Source organism: Meles meles, chromosome 12, assembly GCF_922984935.1.
Source record: "Meles meles chromosome 12, mMelMel3.1 paternal haplotype, whole genome shotgun sequence".
NCBI classification, from domain to species: domain Eukaryota; kingdom Metazoa; phylum Chordata; class Mammalia; order Carnivora; family Mustelidae; genus Meles; species Meles meles.
The window spans coordinates 13,866,512-13,889,538 of NC_060077.1; the positions used below are offsets into that span (position 1 = coordinate 13,866,512).

The 23,027-nt window shown below is 46.0% G+C and overlaps 1 protein-coding gene across 3 annotated transcripts; it reads right to left on the reverse strand.

Moving 5' to 3' along the window:
- Positions 1 to 65: 65 nt before the first annotated feature.
- On the reverse strand, positions 66 to 20,442 carry DIABLO (diablo IAP-binding mitochondrial protein). 3 transcript variants are annotated; one of them, XM_046026046.1, is made up of 8 exons: positions 20,349 to 20,438; positions 18,813 to 19,487; positions 18,074 to 18,299; positions 17,869 to 17,995; positions 12,857 to 12,988; positions 11,800 to 11,910; positions 11,550 to 11,646; positions 66 to 952 (listed from the first exon to the last, which is right to left on the reverse strand). In XM_046026046.1, exons 5-8 carry the CDS (start codon positions 12,950 to 12,952, stop codon positions 756 to 758), a joined length of 501 nt encoding a protein of 166 aa, XP_045882002.1. In that variant the 5' UTR covers positions 12,953 to 12,988; positions 17,869 to 17,995; positions 18,074 to 18,299; positions 18,813 to 19,487; positions 20,349 to 20,438; the 3' UTR covers positions 66 to 755. The 3 variants fall into 3 exon arrangements, with proteins under 3 accessions (XP_045882002.1, XP_045882001.1, XP_045882000.1); XM_046026045.1 differs by lacking the exon at positions 18,074 to 18,299 and having other exon boundaries at positions 11,800 to 11,844; positions 20,349 to 20,442; XM_046026044.1 differs by lacking the exon at positions 18,074 to 18,299 and having other exon boundaries at positions 20,349 to 20,440.
- Positions 20,443 to 23,027: the final 2,585 nt, after the last annotated feature.

Consider the following 23,027-nt stretch of genomic DNA (forward strand, 5'->3'; position numbering starts at 1 on the left):
ATTCCTGGAGCCCCCTGGGGCTCTGCCAGTCTGGGAAGTGAAGGAAAGAGGCTGCACAGGGCCCAGAATATACACACAAACGTTTTCTTTTTGAAGTGCAAAACAAAAATTATTCTCCTTCAGATACAATAGACACACTCAAAGGAAAGAAGGAAGCGAGAAGCACATGTTGGAGTATGTCCTGTTGAGCACCAGGTAAACACTCCGCATTCAGTTCCGTAACAATAATGGGCTTCTGGCGCCTGGGCTCCAGCTGTCCTTACAGGAAACGGGGCCAGATCACAGAAGGCATCAGAAACACGTAAAAAGAAATCTTATAAACAGGCTCCCCTTTCCCCCAAAACAACACACATTCCTATGGGGGGAGCAAAGACTAAATCATATCTGAAAATGTAAGACTGGAAAGGGAAGTTAACCAGTTACTGAACTCGTGGGCATGAAAAACAGGACCCCTCTCTCCGGCCAGGGTGCTGAGCTACCCTGGGTGGGAGGTAGAAAGATGGGGGGTGGGAAACTGTGCTGAGTGGGGTCAACGTTAAACAGGGTGAGTGCCCCAGGGCCTAGAACCAGCTCCTCGGGGTGGGGAGGGAAGGGGCCAGGCACTCACAGCTCCCTAAGGCCTCCAGCCTGATGGGCCAGGGCAGGACCCGCTGCCTCCTCTCCGTCCCGAGAAGGCTGTGCTGCCCCGGGCCGGATGGCAGCCACCCCTGCTTTCCCCAGGCTGAACCGGCAGACGCGGGCAGCGGCTGGGCCACTCAATCCTCGCGCAGGTAGGCTTCCTGCTCCGGCTCGGCCCTCTCGTCCCCTTCCTCCCGTGTTTTCTGCCGGAGCTCCTCTGTCTGTGCTTCTGCCAACTTGGTTTCTGCTTTCTGGGAAAGCTGGCGCACTTCCTGCACCTGTGACTTCACCAGCTGAATGTGATTCCTGGCGGTTATCGAGGCCTGATCTGCTCCTGCCGAAAGATGGGACAGTTGGGCTGGGTGGTTGCACAGGGCGGAAGGCACCAGGGGGCACGAGGAAAGCTTGGGGCTCCGTGGCTGGCATCTGAGCCCTTCCCTGTTGGAGACTTTCCCTGCCCTCCTCTGCATGGCAGAGACCTTTCTGCCTCCACACCGAGGTCTGCAGTTTTCTCCAGCTATCAGCAGCTTTCTCTATTAATAATTACAATTCCCACGATCTCTTTATAGTGCACAACTCTTAATAGAGACACCTTAGGAATTTAACTACACAAGAAACATTTCTTTTTGACAACTTAACAGCTCTGTGGAACTGTCAAAGGCCTCTCATCACCCTACCCAATCTTCAGAGATGACCTCTGCTGGAAGCTCAAAGGGCATCCTTCTCATCTGTTACACGTATGAAGTGCACAGAGAAATACTGTTACCTTTTGTGTCTTTACGTATTGAACATATTTTTGCAATTTTTCTTTTTTTAAAGTTTTTTTTTTTTTTTAATTTGACAGGGATCACAAGTAGGCAGAGGGGCAGACAGAGAGAGAGGGGAAAGCAGGCCTTCCGCTGAGCAGAGAGCCCGATGCGGGGCTCGATCCCAGGACCCTGAGATCTTGACCTGAGCTGAAGGCAGAGGCTCAACCCACTGAGCCCCCCAGGCGCCCCGCAATTTTTTTTTCTTTAAAGGTGTTTTTGGGCTCTATCATTCTGTCTACCTGCTTCTAGTACGTCATCATAGAGCTCTGCCTATTAACTGATCTAGAGAAGATCTGGTTCTTTCCAACCTTACTGTATTAAGAATCTCAGTACAGTGTAAAAGGCAGTGGAGAATTGTAAGCACCGCTCTTATTTCTGACCTTGATGGGAATGCCTCTCATTTCATTACTAAGTAGAATTACTTAACTTTTATCATGTTAGGAAGATTCTATTTGTAACTGTACTCAGGTTTATAGCATAAATGGGTACATTTCACTGACGGCTTCGGGGCACGTACTGACACGACATGGCCAGCCTTCCTCCTCTACTGCAGATAATCTCAAGTAGTGAGTGATGTTGATAGGTTTTTTTCAGTATTGAAGTATCTTGTATTTTGAGGGTGAATGGCTACATTTGGCCTTACATCCATATAAGTGATGCCGACCATAGTTTTGTTCCAGTGCTGACCTAATACAGTTGGGGGTCAGGCCCATGCTGACTTTGTACAGTGACAACAGGTAGGAGACTGGCCATCATGTTTCTTGAAGGAATTCTGTTTCTTGAAGATTTGCTAAGATTCTCCACAAAATAGCCTGGGCTTGGTGTCCATTAAGATTTTTATTTATTGGGGCGCCTGGGTGGCTCAGCAGGTTAAACCTCTGCCTTCGGCTCAGGTCATGGTCTCCGGGTCCTGGGATTGAGTCCCGCATCGGGTCTGCTGAGCAGGGAGCCTGCTTCCCTCCCTCTCTCTCTGCCTGTCTCTCGGCCTGCTTGTGATCTCTGCCTGTCAAATAAATAAAATCTTCAAAAAAAACCATTTTTATTTAGAGAGCACGAGCAAGTGCTTAAGTTGGGGGAAGAGGCTGAGGGAGAGGAGAAAATCCTAAGCAGACTCCCCACTGGGCACACAGCCCCATGGGGGCTCCACCTCACAACCCTGAGATCATGACCTGACCTGACCAGAAATCCAGAGTTCGATGCTTAACCGACTGAGCCACCCAGGCGCCCCTATTTCTGTAAACCTTCTTACACGTTTTATTTCACACGCCTACATCATTCATAATTTCCTTACCCACTCATCTACCATGGACACCAGGTTGTTTCCGTATCTTGGCTCTTGTAAAAAATGCTATAAACACTGAGGTGCGTGTATCTTTTTGAACGTGTCTTTGTTTTCTTTGGGTAAGTACCCAGTAGTGGAATTAGTAGATCATATAGTATTTCTATTTTTATTTTTTTGAGAAACGTCCATACTGTTTCCCACGGTGGGTGCATCCATTTACATCCTGACTAACCGTGCGCAAGGGCTCCCTTTCCTCTGCATCTGGCCAACACCTGTTACTTCCCGTCTTTGTGATGGGAGCCGTTCTGACTGGCGTGCGGGGTTCTCTTGTGGTTTCAATTTGCATTTCCCTGATTAGTGATGTTGAGCATCTTTTTGTGTCTGTTGGCCATCTATATGTTTCTTTGGAAAAAATATCTCTTCAGATCCTCTGCCTATTTTTTTCTTTTTCAAGATTTTATTTATTTGAGAGAGCGAGCGAGAGAAAGCAGGAGAGGGGAGAAGGTCAGAGGGAGAAGCAGACTCCCCGCAGAGTTGGGAGCCTGATGTGGGACTCGATCCAGGAACTCCAGGATCATGACCTGAGCCGAAGGCAGTGGCTTAACCAACTGAGCCACCAGGCATCCCTCTCTGTTTTTTAACTGGATTTTTTTTCGTGTTGCATTGTGTAAGTTCTATACGTATTTTGGATATGTCAGTCCCTTGTCAGATATGTAATTTACAAAGTTATCTTCTCCCATTCGTTAGCTTGCCTTTTCGTTTTGCTGACAGCTTCTTTTGCTCTGATAAAGCTTTTTATTTTGGCGGGTGTAGTCCCAATTATTTTTTTGTTCCCCATACGTGTGTTGTTGAGGGTGATGGCTGAGATTACTCTATTACTATTACAATTACTATGCTTGCTTTCCAATTTATGGTTTCCGGCCTCACACTCGGGTCTTCAGTCTGTTTATTTTTGTGTGCACGGTGTTAAAGTGGCCCGGTTTCACTCTGGAGTGTAGCTGTCCAGTCTTCCCAACACCATCTGTTGGGAAACAGACCGTCTTCTCCCCGTAGCATAGTCTTGCCGCCTCGGTCGCAGATCCACTGACCACACAGGTACACAGGGTCACTTCCGGGCCCGCCCCCTCTCCTGTGGCGTCCATCAGTCTCTCTCTGTGCCCAGACCCACTGTCCCGCAGATGTGGAGTGTGGTTTGAAATCCAGGACTGTGATACCTACGGCTTTGTTCTTCTTTCTCAAGATGACTTTGGCTAGTTGAAGTCTTGTATGGTTCCATACAAACTTGAGGATTATTCCAGTTCTGTGAAAAATGCTACTGGTACAGGGACGGGGCTGCACGGACTCTGTAGCTTGTTGGGAGAGTAGCATTATCTTAACAATATTAATTCTTCCAACGCACGAGAGCATGGTGTGTCTTTACATCTCTGTTGTCTTCAATTTCTTTCCTCAGTGTCTTATAGTTTTGACAGTATGTGTCTGTCACCTTCTTGGATAAAATTTTTCCCAAGTATTTTATTGTTTTGGGTGCAATTGTAAATGGATTGTTAAGATTTTTTTTTTTTTTTTTTAAGATTTTATTTATTTATTTGACAGAGAGAGATCATAAGTAGGCGGAGAGGCAGGCAGAGAGAGTGAGAGGGAAGCAGGCTCCCTGCCGAGCAGAGAGCCCGATGTGGGACTCGATCCCAGGACCCTGAGATCATGACCTGAGCCGAAGGCAGCGGCTTAAACCACTGAGCCACCCAGGCGCCCCCGTGGATTGTTAAGATTTTTAAAAGATTTTTATTGTGTGTGTGTGTGTGTGTGTGTGTGTGTATAGGTGTGTGTGTAGGTGGGGGAGGGGCAGAGGGAAAAGGAGAGAGAACAGCAAGCCGACTCTGTGCCCAGCAAGGAGCCCAACACAGGGCTCAATCCCACAATCTTGAGACCGTACCTCAAGCTGAAATCAAGAGTCGGATTAGTCAGAATAGTTCAACCAACTAAGCCACCCAGGTGCCCCTTGTTAGTCTTTTATGCTTTTTTTTTTTGCATCTGTTGAGTTGCACCTATGGTTTTTATCCTTCCTCTTATTAACGTGAGGCATCACAGTGATTTGGAAATATCGAACCATCCTTTCATCCCCAGAATAAATTTCATTTGATGTTAGTATACGATCTTTTTAAGGTATGACTGAGCTGGGGCGCCTGGGTGGCTCAGTGGGTTAAAGCCTCTGCCTTTCGCTCAGGTCATGATCCCAGGGTCCTGGGATCGAGCCCCGCATCGGGCTCTCTGCTTGGCAGGGAGCCTGCTTCCTCCTCTCTCTCTGCCTACCTCTCTCCCTACTTGTGATCTCTATCTGTCAAATAAATAAATAAAATCTTTAAAAAAAAAAAAAAAGGTATGACTGAGCTCAGTTTGCTAATATATATTTTTTAAGATTTTACTTGACAGTGTGCTCACATGAGCACAAGCAGGAGGGACAGCAGCAGAGGGAGAAGCAGGCTCCCACTGAGCAGGAAGCACGACTCGGGGCTTGATCCCAGGACTCATGACCTGAGCCAAAGGCAGAGGCTTAACGGACTGAGTCACCCAGGCACCCCAGTTTGCTAATGTCTTATTGGGGATTTTTGCATCTATTTGCATCAGAGATACTGGTTTCTGGTTTTCTTTTAAATATTTGAGAAAGGGTGTGTGTGCGTGCAGGGGTGGGGTTGGGTGGAGTGGGTGGACAGAGGAAAAGGGAGAAAGAATCCCAAGCAGACTCCCCACTGAGTGCGAAGCCTGATGCAGGGCTTGATCTCATGACCGTGACATCCAGACTGAACTGAAACCAAGAGTAGGAAGGTTAACAGACTGCACCACCCAGGCATCCCTGGTTTTCTTCTTTTTGTAGTGTCTTTGGTTTTGGTGTCAGGATAATGCTAGCCTTGTAGAGTGAATTTGGAAATTTTCTTGTCTTCTGTTTTTCAGAGTAGTTTGAAAAGAATAGGTATTTCTTTTTTAAATGTTTGGTGGAATTCAATTTGGTGAAGCCATCTGGCCTTAGACTTTTATTGGGAGTTGTTTTTTTTTTTAATTCCATCTCATTACTAATAATTTTTCTGTTCAAATTTTCTATTTCTTCCTAATTCACTTTTTGGAAGATTTTGTTTCTGTTTCTTTTTTTTTTTTTTTTAAGATTTTATTTATTTATTAGACAGAGACACAGCAAGAGAGGGAACACAAGCAGAGGGAGTGGGAGAAGGAGAAGCAGGCTTCCCGCTGAGGAGGGAGCCCGATGCGGGGCTTGATCCCAGGACCCCGGGATCATGACCTGAGCCAAAGGCACACACTCAACGACTTAGCCACCCAGGTGTCCCAGATTTTCTATTTCTAGGAACTTAATATTTCTTCTAGATTGTCCAATTTGTTGGCATATTATTTTTCATAATCTTTTAAACCTTTGTATCTCTGGTGTTCGTTATTTCTCTTCCATTTCCAATTTTGAATACTTTTTTTTTTTTTTTTTTTAAATGAGTCTGGCTAAGGTTTATCCATTTTGTCTATCTTTTGAAACAATGAACTCTTGGCTTTCTTTTCTTTTTCTTTTTTTATTTTTTGAGTAATCTCTATACCCCAATCTGGGGCTCAAACCCAAAAGCCCAAGATCAAGAGTTGCATGCCAGTCAGGTGCCCCGGCTTTACTGATCTCTTCTATTCTAAAACATTTCCATTTAGGTGCCTGGGTGGCTCAGTCGTTAAGCATCTGCCTTTGGCTTAGGTCATGATCTCGGGGTCCTGGGATCGAGCCCCACATCGGGCTCCCTGCTCAGCAGGAAGCCTGCTTCTCCCTCTCTCACTCGTGTTCCCTCTCTAGCTCTGTCAAATACATAAAATCTTTTTAAAATGTCCTATTTATTTCTGCTCCAATCTTTATTATTTTGTTCCTTCTACTAGCGTTGGGCTTTGTTCTTTTTCTGGTTCCTTTAGGTGGAAGGTTAGATTTTTTTTTTGAAGTTTTTTTGCTGTGTTACTGCAAATGCTGAACTGCTTCTGCTGTGTCCCAAAGACTTCAGACCGTCATGCTTCCATTTTTCTCCAAGTATTTTTTGATCTGTTTTCTTGGATGACCCACTTGTTCAGTAGCATGTGTTTGTGTATTTTTCAAGGTTTTTTCTTCTTGAAATTGATTTCTTGTCTCAACTCATAGTGGCAGGAAGATACTTGGGAGGATTTCCTCAATTTTAAACTTAAGACTTGTTTTATGGCTTAACATATGAGCTATCCCGAAGAACTTTCTATGTGCACTTGAAAAGAATGTGTATGGTTTTGGGATGGAATGTTCTGTGTGTGAATGTTAGGTCCATCTGGGCTAATGCACTCAAAGCCACTGTTTCCTTCCTTTCTGTCTGTATCGTCCATCCTTTGATGTAAGCGGGGTGAAGCCCCTTGTTATCATTGTGTTACTGTCAACTTCTCCCTTTCTGTCTTAAGTATTTGCTATATAAAGGTGCTCCTATGTTGGGTGCGTATTTACGACAGTTCGTCTCAGATGGATTCCTTTATCATTGTGTACTGTCCTCCTCTGTCTCCTGCTACCGTCGTCATTGTTGTTAGGTTGCACACACACACACACACACACACACACACACACACACACACGGGAAGTGAGGGGGAAAGGGAAAGGGAAATTTTTCTTCTTTAAAGGTTTATTTTAGAGGCACAGTGCTCAAGGGCGGTAGAAGGGCAGAGGGAGGGACAGTGAGATCTTAAGCAGACTCTGAGTGGAGTATGGAACCTGACGCTGCGTTCGATCTCGTGACCTGCGCTGAAACCAGGAGTCAGTCAGATGCTCAACAGACTGTCCCACCCACGTGCCCTGAGAGAGAATCTTAGGCAGGCTCCGAGCCTAGTGTGGACCCTTTGATCACGAGCTTAGACAAAATCAAGAGGCAGATGCTCAGCTGACTGAGCCACCCAGGTGCCCCACTATAGTTTTTTAGTCTGTTCATCTGATAGAAGTATCCCTACCTGGCCCCCCTTCTATTTGCATAGTGTATATATTTTTTCCATCCCTTCATTTTCAGTCTGTATGTGTCTTTAGGTCTGAAGTGAGTCTCTTGCAGGCAGCTTACAAATGGGGCTTGTTTTTTTTTTCATCCATTCAGTCACCCTATGTCTTCTGATTGGAGCACTTAGGCCATTTACATTTAAAGGTAGTATTAAATATGTACTTACTGCCATTTTGTAATTGTTTTCTGGCTGTTTCTGTACTTCTCTTCTTTTGTTCTTTTCCCTTATGAGTTTGATGGTTTTGTTTCTTTGTGCATCTATTATAGATTTTTGATTTGTGGCTACCACGGGGTTCATATGTAACATCTTATATGCACTGTCATCTTTATTAAGCTACGAACACCTTAAGTTTGAACACATTCTAAAAGCACATTTTTACTCCCCCCGGCCATGTTTATATATGTCTTATTTTACATCTTTTTGTGTATCCCTTGATTAATTTTTATAGATATAATAGTTTTTTACTACTTTTGTGGTTTAACCACCATGTTGGCTTTCTAAATGAACATTTTTACCAAATATATTTGATTTTATTTGTGAAATTTCTTCCTTTCAGAATTTTCTTTAACATGTCCTGTATGGCTGGTCTAGTGGTGACGAACTCCTTTAACTTTTGTTTGGGAAACTACCTCTCCTTACATTTTGAATGATAACCTTGCTAGGTATTCTTGGTTGTAGGTTTTTTCCTTTTAGCACTTTCCACATACTATGCCATTTCCTTCTGGCCTGCAAAGTTTGTGCTGAAAAACCAGCTATCAAATACCCCTTCTGGGGTATCCCTTGCATGTAACGGTTTTGCTGTTTGTAAAACGGTTTATCATTACTTTGGCAATATCATGTCCTGGCGCAGATCTCCTTAGGTTCATCTTGTTAAGAAAACTCTGTGCTTCCTGGACCTGAATGTCTGCTTCCTTTTTCAGATTAGGAAAGTTTTCTGCCCCCTTCTGTGTCTCTCCTCCTGGGATCCCTACAATGCAAATGGTATTACACTTGATGTCACTGAGTTCCCTTAACCAGTTTTCTTTTTTTTTTATTTTTGTTGTTCAGCTTGTTTTCCATCACGGTGTCTTCCAGGTCACTGACCCATTCTTCCCCATTCCCTAGTCCGCTGTTGATTCCTTCTGGTGTATTTTTTTATTTTGGCTGAATTCTTCACCTCTGACTGGTGGTTCTTTTTGTTTTTTTCTTTTTCTTTTTGAGAGAAAGAGAGAGAGCGAGCAAGCGCAAAAGCAGGGTAAGTGGGAGGGGGAGAAAATCTCAAGCAGACTCTGCTGAGTGTGGAACCCTGTGTGGGGCTCGATCTCACAACCCTGAGATCACCACCTGAGCCGGAACCAAGTGTCAGACACTTAACCTACTGTCCCACGCAGGCACCCTTTTTTGTATTTTCTTTGTTAAAATTCTCCGTTCATCCACTTTTTTCTTAAGTCCAGTATCTTTATGAACATTACTTTGAATTCTTTATCAGGCACACTGCCCAGTGACTGACACCCTCTGAACTGTTTCAATGCTCTTTTAGCCTTGAATCCTTATTCTGACATTTCTCTGCCAGCATTCTGGAGCAGCTTTCTTTTTGTTAATAATGATTTGATTTAGCTTTTTATAACTTTCAACCTTCCTATACATCATTTTGTTTTAGGTGTTTCTGTAAACTGTTTTAGCTGTGATTTTTTTTTCTTTTTTTTTTAAGATTCTATTTATTTGGGGCACCTGGGTGGCTCAGTGGGTTAAAGCCTCTGCCTTCGGTTTGGATCATGATCCCAGGGTCCTGGGATCGAGCCCCGCATTGGGCTCTCTGCTCAGCAGGGAGCCTGCTTCCCTTCCTCTCTCTCTCTGCCTGCCTCTCTGCATACTTGTGATCTGTCAAATAAAATCTTTAAAAAAAGATTTTTATTTGACAACACAAGCAGAGGGAGAGGAAGAAGCAGGCTCCCTGCCGAGGCATGTAAGGCTTCATCCCAGGGAGCTGGGATCATGACCTGAGCTGAAGGAAGACGCTAACTGAGCCACTAGGTGCCCTTGGTGGTGGTGATTATATTTTTAACATATTCAGTTACTGTGATGACTTATGTTGGAACTTGTTCTATTTCTTTTAAAACTTCCCTGTCTTAATTGAATTTATCAAGTTTTCTTTGTTTAGCAAGGTCTAATGTTCAGCTGATGATGTCTATCTTTTCTTTTCAAAACAACTATCGGCACGCTTTCACTTCTTTCCCAAACTGATTTAAAAATTTAACACTCGGAAGTTTTGACAAGTTTTATTGAATTTTGTTCATTCCATCTCAGTTCCTTCCTAGTTTTTTTCTTCAAAAATAGTTTTTTCAGAGGGGCGCCTGGGTGGCTCAGTGGGTTAAAGCCTCTGCCTTTCGCTCAGGTCATGATCCCAGGGTCCTGGGATCGGGCCCCGCATCGGGCTCTCTGCTCGGCGGGGAGCCTGCTTCCTCCTCTCTCTCTGCCTACCTCTCTCCCTACTTGTGATCTCTATCCGTCAAAAAAATAAAATTAAATTAAAAAAAAAAAAAAAGAAAGCATATGTGGTTGGTAAACTGAGTATTCTTAGGTCCGAAATAATGATATTTGACTGGATATAAAATTATAGGTTACTGACTTATCACCTTGCATCCAGGGTGGTTGATCAGAAGCCACATCAGATTATACATCTGATACCACATCCTTCGTAGGTAAATCTCTTTTCTTATAGTTGAAGTATTTTTCTTTGTATATTTTACATTGAGCCTTTTTTTGTCATGATTTAGAGTGTCAGCCCTAATAATCAGTTTTGTGAAAATGTCTTTTTTTCCCAGATAATGGTTAATTTTTTATTTTCCCTTTTCTCCAGCTCAATCTAAGGCTGCCTGGGAATGTTCACGCCGGAATGCCCCAGGAATGCCCCAGCAAATGTCCCTGTTCACTGTACCCAGAAACTCTGCTCCTACTTTGGTTTCACCCTTCATTCCACTTGTGCTTCTAGGATCGCAGATTCCTTTACTTAACTAAGACTTCTTTTTTGTTTTTACTTTTAAAAATACATATTGTATCCTTTTTAAGATTTGGTGCTACAGACCCTAGTCTATTATCTGAAAGTCAGAAAACAGAAATTTCTGTGAGCTACCCAGTTTGAGACCAATTTAGGTAGGAATAGAGTTTTCTTCAAAATATAGTTAAAAACCTTCAGCTCACGCCCACTGGGTGGATTGAGAGGTCCAGAAAACATCCTGGTGAATGCAGAACTGCATTTTCTGCACTGGGACCCAGAGAGGCAGTGGCTTTAGCATCGTGCTGAATGCCAGTGTGGCTGCTTCCTTATGCACCAGCATATCTCAGTGCATTTCGTAACCCTTTGGTCCCCATTTTCTTTATGTGTAGACGTGGGGGATGCTAATCCTCAATTCCTTACATTAAAAATGCCTATAAAATACTGCAAAGCATGGAACAGACCAGTATTCAATAAATGGTAGCTATTATTTGTCCTGCATTTGCCACTGACTAGGGATTCCAGGTCTCCATTTCTCCCATCTATACAGGTTCACACCAACGGGTGGTCTCCAGTCTCCAACTGTGCCACTGTACACCCAGTTATCCATAAATACCAGGGTTATAAAAGGAACAAAATGCTTAAAAATGATTTAGATGCAATTATTCTAATGGGCAATAGTTGTATCATTTTCTAGATCCAGACTCCCTAGCTAGAGAAATAGGGAATTTTCTCACAAAGTTAGAGCCACGTGGGCCTTAGACAAATCTAAATCCCTCATTTTACAGCCAGACGAAAACTCAAAGGGCACCTCGGCAGTACACTTTGAACCTACCAGTTTGGTACGCAGCTTCTGCTGCCATCTCTGAAAGACCAAGTGCAGTCAGCCAAGTGGTCTCCAACTTCAAGTATTCTTGTTGTTTTGAAGTCATCTGTAAATTAAACACGGCACTTGAGACAACACGAAGAGGTTAATGAGCAAGTAACATGGGCTTATTCAAGACAGACTTAGAGGATAGTCACTGTTAGACACCACGACGAAGCAGGGGCACTAATACAGAAACGTCTGTTAACGTTCTGCTTACCTCAACTCTGGCTCCTATGATCACCTGCCACACCTCATCTTCCTCCTGTGAATTCATTTTCCCAAGTAAACTTGTATATTGTCGGTACAAAGAAATTAAGGTATAAACAGCCTACAAACACAGAATAAAGTAAGTGAGGCATGTTCGGATCTGTGAGATTTATACCCCAAGGAGAGAGATTCCTGTTACAGCAAACCATTCCATCCTTCCACTTCCCTGAAGTTGCACTGCCGTAGCAGGTAGAGGCATTATCCCAGGGCATACATATTTCCACTTGTCAAATTCTGTTTCTAAAAGCTTGTTAGGAATTCAGATATAGAGAATACAATGTAGAGGAAAAACTCAGAAGGCAGAGAAAAATGAAGGTACAATAAACCTATAAACAAGGATTTGGATTATCCAGATACCTCTCTACGCGGGTAAGTGGTTTTCAAACTGTCCCCACAGCGAAGCACCTGGTGCCGTGAGTAGGAGACTCGAGACCCCTTTACCCGTAACTGCATCTAATCAGCTTGGTTTCGTCTTATATACTGGGCTGCTATATTTAAAGATTTTTCTTTTTCAGGGAGCCTGGGCAGCTCAGTCGCTGAGCGGCTTCCTTCAGCTCAGGTCGTGATCCCAGAGTCCTGGGATTGAACCCCACATCGGGCTCCCTGCTTGGCAGAAGCCTCCTTCTCCCTCTCCCACTGCCTGTGTTCCCTCTCTCGCTGTGTCTCTATCAAATAAATCTTAAAAAACAATTTTTTCTTCTTTTTCTTTTAAAAAGGTTCCTGGAGAAAAAATCTAAAAGTCTCTGCTTTAGGTCAAGGGCTCAGCCAACTTTTATTGTAAATATTTTAGGCTTTATGGGCCCTATAGTGTGTTACAACTATTCAACCTACAAAAGGAGTCTTAGAAAATACATAGAGATACAGACAAATATAGAACATATAGACAAATGAGGCTGGCAACACTCCAGTGTTGCCATAGAAACAGACACCCCGCTAGATTTGGTTTACAAGCCATAGTTTGCTAACCCCTGGTTTAGATGATCAAGACTCAACAGGAAGACACTTACCTTAGTGTATTCAGTGATCGCTTCAATCAGTGCGTAGGTGGTCTGAGAGAGAAAGGTGGAGGTGCTGTCTGTCACCAATGACACAGCCCTCCTCATCAATGCGTCATTACTAAGAGAATGAGGTTCCAATTTCTGAAAGACATAAACATTTTCACTCAACTTCTAACCTGAAGCACAAACCGAGAACTTCTTCATGGCTAAAGAAACAAGTGAAAAACACTTCTCACACTGCAACTGCTTGTTTTCTTTTTAGACTTTGTTCTGGCTATTGAAGACCATATCGGAGTGTGCCTTCTACCTACTTTTTTTTTTTTTAATATTTTATTTATTTGACAGAGAGAGATCACAACTAGGCAGAGAGACAGGCAGAGAGAGAGGAGGAAGCAGGCTCCCCGCGGAGCAGAGAGCCCGATGCGGGGCTCGATCCCAGGACCCTGGGATCACAACCTGAGCCGAAGGCAGAGGTTTTAACCCACTGAGCCACCCAGGCGCCCCCTACTTTTATTCTTTATGCTGTGTTCCAAACAGCCAAGCATTTCTCTACATGAAATAAAAGTCTAGTAATTATAACCAACAAATCTGATGAAGTTATGATTCATTCATTACCACAGTGCTAGACACGTGGGAGATGAAGACATAGAAGATATATTCACTGTCCTCAAAGATTTCAGATGGGGGAGGGGAGGCACTGGGGCGGAGAGAGAACTTGAACAATTAATGCAAATCAAGTACCATGGGAGCTATGGCAGAAGTTTGTGTATCTTTTTTTTAAGATTTTATTTCAGAGAAAAAGAGCACCAGGGAGAGGAAGACCCCCTGCTGAGCAGGGAGTGAGCATGGGGTTTGATCCCTGGACCCTGAGATCATGACCTGAGCCGAAGGCAGACACTAAACTGACTGAGCCACCCAGGCGCCCCAGATGTCTGTGCAAGCAACAAGTAGGGGCATGCATGAAAAACAATCACTTCTGTATTGAATGAAAATAACTTAAACAGGCTTTACAGAGTTGATGAGGGATAAGTGGAGTCTAAGAAAGTCAGTGGGTGGGTGGGGGAGAGCGATTCTAGCAGAATGAACAGTACAGTCCTGGGTAGGGGGTGGGAACTCTTCACTCTAACCTCAGCTATTAAAAAAGAAAAGGCCAATGTAACTATCTCAAGAGTTAAGGAAGTGTGGCTACCTTAACTAAATTCAAGTATTCCCTGCTTTCTGAAAGTTTGCATGAAGTCTCTTTGCTTTTAAGGTATCTGACTGTATTCGTAGCTGACTTCAAACACCTAAAGTCCGGAGAGGATTTTCAGGTTTACAAAGAAAAAAAAAAGCTGTCACTGTGCTAAATGTCCTTTGCAAAAACCAAAGTGTCATAACATGAGCTTTTGGAAAGATACTCTTCACTGTATGCTGAATTATGAAAGGTTTCTAAGAATGCTCTACTTGGGGCGCCTGGGTGGCTCAGTGGGTTAAAGCCTCTGCCTTTGGCTCGGGTCATGATCCCAGGGTCCTGGGATCGAGCCCCACATAGGGCTCTCAGCTGAGCAGGGAGCCTGCTTCCTCCCCTCTCTCTGCCTGCCTCTCTGCCTACTTGTGATCTCTGTCAAATAAATAAATAAACTCTTAAAAAAAAAAGAAAAAGAAAGTTATCAGTCAAGAAATCTTTGACACATGAACAAATCCAGAATTTTCCTTTACAATTAAGTAAGTATTCATTATGTGTCTTGCACTAAAGGTACAGAAAGAGTGAAAAGAATATTATTTCTGGGGGCGCCTGGGTGGCTCAGTGGATTAAGCCGCTGCCTTCGGCTCAGGTCATGATCTCAGGGTCCTGGGATCGAGCCCCGCATCGGGCTCTCTGCTCCACAGGGAGCCTGCTTCTCCCTCTCTCTCTGCCTGCCTCTCTGCCTACTTGTGATCTCTCTCTGTCAAATAAATAAATAAAATCTTTAAAAAAAAAAAAAAAGAATATTATTTCTGCTCACTGGAAGCTAAGTTTGATATACTCTTACATCTTAATAATACATTTTATTTTAATTTCAGCGGAGGGCTTGAGCCCACAACCCTGAGACCACAACCTGAGCCCGAACCAAGAGTCAGATGCTTAACCGGCTGCACCGCCCACACTGCATCTTACAAGTTTTCACTTGCTCCCCACAACAGCCCAGGTGTTACCACTTTTTTATAGATGAGGAGATGGAAACTCTGAGTATTCTGTTACAGAAACTCTCCCAAAAAGTCACATCATCTAGACCTTAAACCACACCTTCGTCAATGTTTGTGCCCTGTGATGTTCCGCTGACTCAGGGGAATGTAATCAACCAATATCAGAATACAGCACGAGTGGTCAGAAAGATGGAGATCACTGTTGGTCAGAAACTCTGAAAGGCATTAAAAAGAGGTGGGACTTGGGCCTGAAGATAACCAGGATGAGAACTGCCGGGCAGCCTGGAGAAGAAGAAATAATGAGGAGAAGAATACATCCACTGCATGCACGGAACGTCCAGGGATCTGATCTGGTCACAACAAAGGGCACGAGGGAGGGGAGAGAGCGAGGAGACGAGTACGGGAAGAGCTGGCTGGGTTTTAGTTCTGCAGCACACAATGGGGAGCTGCTGTGGGTTCTGAAGAACAGAAGTGGAGCTACTGTTCCTACAGGAAAATGACCCGAGGCTCCTGTCATGTGGCCCAGAACTGCAGTAACTGGGGCTGAAGAAAAGTGAGTGCACGAACTGAGAAAGGACAAACCCAGAAAATTCGTTTTAAGGGAAGAAGAAATGCTATCCTGATTGTGGCAGAAAATGGCCTGATGTTCAAGGAAGGGTTTTAGAATCAACAATTCATGAACAAGCACAGATCAGGCTCATGAGAAAGCCTCAGAAGATGCTGAAAAGACTTGTGATCAATGGAATTGATCTTTTTTTTTTTCCTTCTAAGAACTGTATTTACTTATCTGAGAGAGAGAGAACACCAGTGGGGAGGGGAGGAGCAGAGGAAGAAGGAGAAACAGGCTCCCCACTGAGCCCGCTTCTGGGCTTGATCCCAGGACCCTGAGATCAGGACCTGAGCCAAAGGCAGACGCTTAACTAACTGAGCCACCCAGGTGCCCCAGGAATTGATCATCTTCTTGTGATAAACACACATTTAAGTATTAGAAATATTTTGTCAAACTGGGGTTTGCTAGTTTCCTGTTTAGCTCTTTCTCAGAAAGCATATAATCAGTGATCTTTTTAATAAGGTACCACTTTCATATCACCTACCTGCCAACTCCACCTAGATGTCTACTAGACGCTTTAGACTGTCATTTCCAAAAACTGAACTCTTGAGTTCATCCTCCCAAAACGTACCACCCTCCCCTCCAACAAATGCTAACTCCATTCTTCCAGTTGCTTAGGCTTTTTAAAAAATCTGGAATGGGGCGCCTAGGTGGCTCAGTGGGTTAAGCCTCTGCCTTCAGCTCGGGTCATGATCTCAGGGTCCTGGGATTGAGCCCCTCATCGGGCTCTCTGCTCAGCGGGGAGCCTGCTTCCCCCTCTCTCTGCCTGCCTCTCTGCCTACTTGTGATATCTCTCTCTCTGTCAAATAATAAACAAGATCTTTTAAAAAAAATTTAAAAAATAATTTTTAAAAATCCTGGACTATACTCCACATTCAATCCATCAGCATCTTGCGCTGAACACATCTGGTCCACTTCTCCCCACCTACATTGGTGCCCACCTACTCCAAGCCTGGACTAGGGCAACAATCCCCCATTGGTCTTCCTGGTTTCACAAAGCAACCTTTAAAAACTCATGTGAGATTGTAACAACCTTGTGTTAAAATCCTCTGTGGCTTCCTTTTCTGAATAAAATTAAACGCCTTACAATGGCTCAAAAGGACAAAACAGTCTGACCCTCAGCTAATTTTCTGGCTTTGTCTGTTATGCCGTCTCATTCCACTCCAGCCACAATAACCTTTTTTGCTGGTCATCAAACATATTGGGTAGACACACCTGCTTTCTAGGCTTTTGCACTCAAGAGTTCCTTATGCCGGGGAAACTCTACTCCAAGATATTACCACGGTAATTATCACAGTAGCCCTCCTGGACCACTCTCTCCTGTCTAAACTAAAACAATTCCCTCCCAGAACTCCCTATACTCTTACCCTATTTGTTTCCTCCACAGCACTCATCAGGTGGCATTTTATATTTATTTTCTCTCCTCTCTTTTCTCTAGAATGTTTGTTTTTTGGGGTTTTTTTTTTTTTTTGAGAGAGAGGGCAGGGGCGCGTGGGGGCAGAGGGAGAATCTTAAACAGCCTCCATGCCCAGGACAGAGCCCAATGCAGGGCTAATGTGGCCCAATCTCATGACCCTGAGATCATGACTTGAGCCTAAATCAAGAGTCAGACGCTTGGGGCACCTGTGTGGGTCAGCAGGTTGAGCTGCTGACTCTTGATTTCAGCTCAGGTCATCATCTCCGGGTTGTGGGATGGAGCCTGGGGTAGGGCGCTATGCTTAGTGCAGAGTCTGCTTCTGCTTATCCCTCTCCCTCTGTTCCTCACCCCGTCCCACCCCGCATACGCTCTAAAATAAATAAAATCTTAGAAGAGTTAGACTCTTAACCGACTGAGCCACCCAGGCACCCCCACCCCAGAATGCAAGTTTTATGAGAGCAGGAACTCTGTTTTTTCCTTACATTTCTAGCATATGGCACATTAAATTGGCTCAATAAATTTTTGTTGAATGAAAGACTATTTTGTTGATAGACTGTAATATCCCCATTTTCTTATTCTCCTCCCTCTTTATAAAATTTGACCATCCTGACATACTGTTCCTACCAAATGGGAAAGTTAAAAATGTGAATATTAATATATTTGTTCAGTTATGAGAAGACGATGCTGATACAGGAGAAAGTAAACCATCAGATTGGTGTGCGAACACTGGGTAACACGAAGAGCTTGTCTGATGGCTCACTGCCCAGGTGAGACTTCAGGAAGGCACAGCACACTAAGCAACATCCAGTGGCGCTACAGTATTTTTACCTGTGCAATAGGAACCGCACACAGGGTCACGCCAAATCCAACCGCCACAGTTTTGTGCCATGGTCTTATCAATTCTGAGAAGCAGCGCTTCTTGAAGTTAGCCACGACAGGAACACACTGCCTGTACCTAGAAATACAAGTCAGATTCAGGAAGGCAGTAACTACCAATCTGTACGTCTTCAGTTTGCAGGGGTTGGAAACTCACACTCGGCCAAGCAGGAGCCTACACGAACATGCTGGGTCCGCCTTCCAGACGACAGGGCTCGGTGGGGAGCGTGTGAGACCGGAAAGCCCCGGACTCGCTGGAAGGGGCAGCTGCTACCCAACTCCCGGGCACCTGGCCGCGCGGGGGTGCTGGCCCAGTGATTTCGAAGTTTAACCGGCAACAGGTGTGGAAGTTTAAAAGGCAGTCTCAGAGCTTTTTTTAAAACCTCGGGTCAAAAGAAACAAAACAACAACAAAACACTACTGCAGGCAGCATGTAGCTCCGGACCTCCGATGGTCCCCGCTAGGCCACACCTGGAACTCGCGGCCACCAGGGCCGCGCGGGGACTGACCAGCTCCCCTCCCGCCCGCAGAGAAAACTTGCTCTCGTAACCCGCCGCTCATCAGGGAGGCTCCCAATCTCCCTCCAGTGACGGCTGTGGGCCAACGGGAACTCGAGGACAGGCCGAGGCTCCCCAGGAAGCCAGCCCGAGCCTGCGGAGGGGGCGCACTGGCGTTCACCCAGGGGAATAACGGAAAAGCCATCAGTGAAAGAAACCCCGGCTTTGGCCCCGAGAGGCGGGAGGCAGAGTCGGGACGTCCTCGGACCTGAGAGGGGCGGGACGCAGCGGCCCGCTCGGCCGAGAAGCATAAAGACTGGCGCTGCCATCTCGGCCACAGCGCTACCTGCGGCGCCTCCCCCTTTGGGGTACTGCCCTCATATCCGACCGCAGCGGTACCTGAAAAGGGAGGCAACGCTCCGCGACAGCCAGCTCCTCAGAGCCGCCATCCTGCGGCGGCCGGACGCCAGACGCACACGCCGGAAGTGACGCCGCTTCCTCAGCGGAGGACGGGGCGCGGCCTCTTCTTGAGTGGGTCTGGCCCCATGACCACACCCCAACCAGAAGGAGCAGTCGGGATTGGACGGGAGGGAGGGAGGAGGCGGGGCTTAGGGTAACGGCAGTAACGGCTGTGGCGATCGCCCAACCGACCGGGCTTCCGCGCGGGACGGGGCGGGCCCTGGGCTGAGGGCGAGGAGCGGGCGGAGCAGAGTCGGCCGTCGTGAGGGGAGCTTGGACTCCAACCCGGGCGTGGCCGTGCCTCGAGAGGCAGCCCTAGCCAGGGCGCGAGGCGCACGGCTCTTCCCTCAGCGAGTGGAGCGCGTCCGGCGGGGAGGCGGGGAGGCGGGGCAGCGCGCCGTGGGGCGGGCGCGAGCGTGAGGCGGGCACGGCGGGGGGCGGGGCTCTGGGCGCTGTCACTTCAGCACCAGGAAGTAGGTGGTCCAGCCGGCCAGCAGCAGCGCCCCGACGAGCACTGTGTAGCTGAGGAGCACGAAGGCCAGCAGCTCTCGCAGCAGCTGCAGCACGTGGATGGTGGACGAGGCCGGCATCGCCGTGCGCGGAAGGCCCGAGGACCTGCGGGGCAGGAGCACTCGGGAGTCCCTGAGCGCGCAAAGCGGACGGTTCCCCGCAGGGTCACCTCCTCCACCCTCCAGCCACCGAGGCAGCGCTGCTGAGCCAGGCAGTGTGTAGGCGATGTGGACACAGGAGGCTAGGCTAGGTCCTGGCCCTCAAAAGGGTAAACACGCTGTCCTAAGGCTGAAGAAGCCCGAAGTTCTGATTTTCTCCCTAACAACCCGCTAGAGGCCCTCTTAGCATTTACACTATAGAAATCTTTTAAGCCAAAAGTTCCCTTCATTCTTTGGCTCCTAATCTGGATCTGGGTTCTGAGGAGAGAAGCCTGTCTGTTCGCAGTCTCGGCTGCTGCATTAGTCTTCATCACTGGCCCTCTGTCCTCCCATCCACCTCCTGCATTTTTAATACTGTGAGTGCTGCTAATGGCCTGGTGGAGTAAGGCTTGCTTTTCCCATCGCTCAAGATGCAGTCCCAGCTGTCAGTGCTGCCTGGGAGGGGAAGAGGAGAGAGACCCATTCGGGTGGGAGAAGACAGCAGATCTTCACTGACGCCCTTTGCAATTCCCTGGACCCCAAGGCTTGACAGCATGCAGAGTTTGAAAATGTTTGCTTTGTGAGTAGGACGCTTGCCCTCACGGGCAGCCAGTATTGCAGGACTGCCAAGGGTGGGCATCAATTTGATTCTGGGCTTATCTCCTTCCCAATTGTGCTCCTGTGCACCTGTTCCAGTCCTGCTATCTTCCACCACCAATGGAATTACAGGGCAACAATCACAAACCAGCTCTTTATCTCCACTGCTGTCCTGCCCAGCAACTTCCCTTAGGGCCAGCCACTAGTTTCCTTCTCTCCCCATTTCACTCACTCAGCAAAGTTTCCACGACTCCTCTGCTGCAGCAGCTCCACGGTTCCTCTCCGGGTCTGGTGTATGAAGGGCGGCGGGTGCGCACTCCAGCGATCTAGGCGGAGCTGTGGGATATTCAGGGAGCAGCTGCACTCACCAACTAGGTGTGGTCTAGAGACCAATCACAGTCTCCACGTGGTCCCTGAGCAATCAGGGAGCTGCGCAGAGACCATCCCAGGCCAGGCGGGGCACTGGCAATCCCGCCTGCCTCCCCCCCCCCCCCCACCCTGCCACCCCACCACCCGTTTCACCACCACAGCCCACAGGCTCTAAGGATGCCTGCAAAAACTCCTGATCAGATGGGCTGAGCAAGTGGTACACTAGGGGATTTTTTTTCATGCCCCTTCTTGTCTTGCTTTTCTCAACACTGCCAGTGGGATACAGTCCAAATCCTTTTCTAACAAGCTCATATTGAAGAGGAGCCCCATCCTGGTCTTGAGTCTCAGACTACAAGAACCACTATACAAACAACTTTCACTTATGACTGTCCAACTACAGCAAGGGCTGTTATCTTAAAAACACATTAAGTGTGAGCATGCAGGTATGTATGTATGTGAGAAACAGGAGCTTGGAGAACCAAGAGCTCCCAAGTGCTTGATTCTAACTGACCGAATTTAGCAGTTTAGAGACGCATTGTACAGTCACTGTCCCAGTGAACCCACCCCCAATTTCAACTCCCAAGAATGATGCAAAAAGAGCCAGTTAGGGTTTCAGCAAATAAAGAACAGACCCTTTCCCAGATCTAACAATGAAGAAAAAGCACAAACTTTATGCTGCTTCAGATTTTGCTTTTTGTTGTAAGTTTGTGATTAAAGACTGGGGTTTTTTTGACCTTTAAAATAGCAGAGTGTGTGGACATCAACCCTTTTTTATCAACATCATCATCCAGAAGCAAATGGCTCCTTAATTTAATCAGGGTCCGTTATGATCAAATCATTGCCTCGGCCGCAGCCCTGCTGAAAACAGGAGCGGAACATTATCAAGCTGCTCAGGAAGCCAGTGAGTAGTAATTGCTCCCCCAGAGAACTGGTCATCTGAAGGGCTTGTGTGTCCTGCCTAGACATAGGAAAGAAAGTATGGCTAAGATTTATACCCTCAGCCCACCCCAGAGCAAGAGACGAAGAAGAGAGGCTACTAAAGCAAGCACAGTTCGGTCGGCTTTCACTCCCACGTCCTTCAGATGGATGTCTCAGAGCACTTAGGTGTTCTAGGCTCTGCAGACTCCGGTCCCCAACGCAGCAACCGAAGCTAAGAAACATTACGTGGCTTAAAATTCACAGGCATTCATTTAAAATAAGAGCAACCGAGAAAGTTTACATTATTGCCCTTTTCTTAGATCACTGGCGGACAAAAAGGCATCCTCTATTTTCTGTGGCAGGTTATTCAGCCTCTGACTGCGTGTAATTCCTCTGGACAAAGAGCAGAATTCCGACTCTCCACGAATCAGTCTATGGGATGCTGCATTTGTATGACCTGCCATCTTTATTTTACCACAGTCCCTCTTCCTATCGGCTTTAGACATTTCACTTGGTAATTTTTTTTTAAAAAGTATTTCTTCTTGAATTTCTGCTGAATACAGACACTTCCTCCTGGTGACAGGCCAATCTTTAATGTACAACTGAGAACAAGAGGCAGACCGGCAGGTCACGGTTAACTGTAATCCATTTCTAGGGACGACAGAGCCAGAGTGGCCAAGCCTTCCCAGTGCTCTTCAAGAATGAAATGCACTATTTTTCATATTCCGCCTTTTAACCGGTACAGACACACCTCATCTTACTGCACTTTGCAGACAGTGTGGTTCTTAAAAATTGAAGATGTGTGGCAACCCTGTGCTGAACAAGTCTGTCAGCGCCGTCTTCCCAACAGCATTTGCTTGCTTTGTCACATTTTGATAATTCTCCTATCTCAAGCTTTTCCATTATTATTATTATATTCGTCACGGTGGACTGTGACCAGGGATTATAATTCACTGAAAGCTCAGATGATGGTAAGCATTTTGTAGCCAAATTCTTTAAAAGCAATAGACTTTTTTTTAAGACACAACGCTACTGCACACTACAGCTACAGGCTACAGGATAGTGTAAACATAATTTTTATATGCACTGGGAAACCAAAACATTCACTCACCTCACTTAATTGCAACACTCTCTTTATCGGGGTGCTCTGGAACCAAAGCCAAGTATCTCTCAGTATGCCTGTATTCTTTTGTTCTACAGTTAAACCATAACTCACATACTTCTCTGTTGGCTAAAACTCAAAAGTATATAGTGAGACACAGAACAGTGTCTATGAAGACTTCTTTATCTACGTAGACTTCTTTTTTATGGAGTTGCTGGGGAGGCAGAACTGTCTACCTAGCTAGACAAAAGTCCAGACATGATGTAAACAATCCGCCCTCTCTAGGAATAAATGTACCATTCACATACCCTTTCCCAGTAAGGGCATACTCCTTTGAGACAGAGGCTGCTTCAAGGATTAAGTGAACTCACACAAAGGCGTATAATATATAATTATCCAGCACTTTCTCTTTGCATACAAATGAAGCAATTGATGTTTTTAAGTCGTCTGCTGAATGCATTTTAGGAGCCGACCTAACTATCCTCTGAGCAAGTGAGTACAGAGTCACGAGTGAATGTCGAC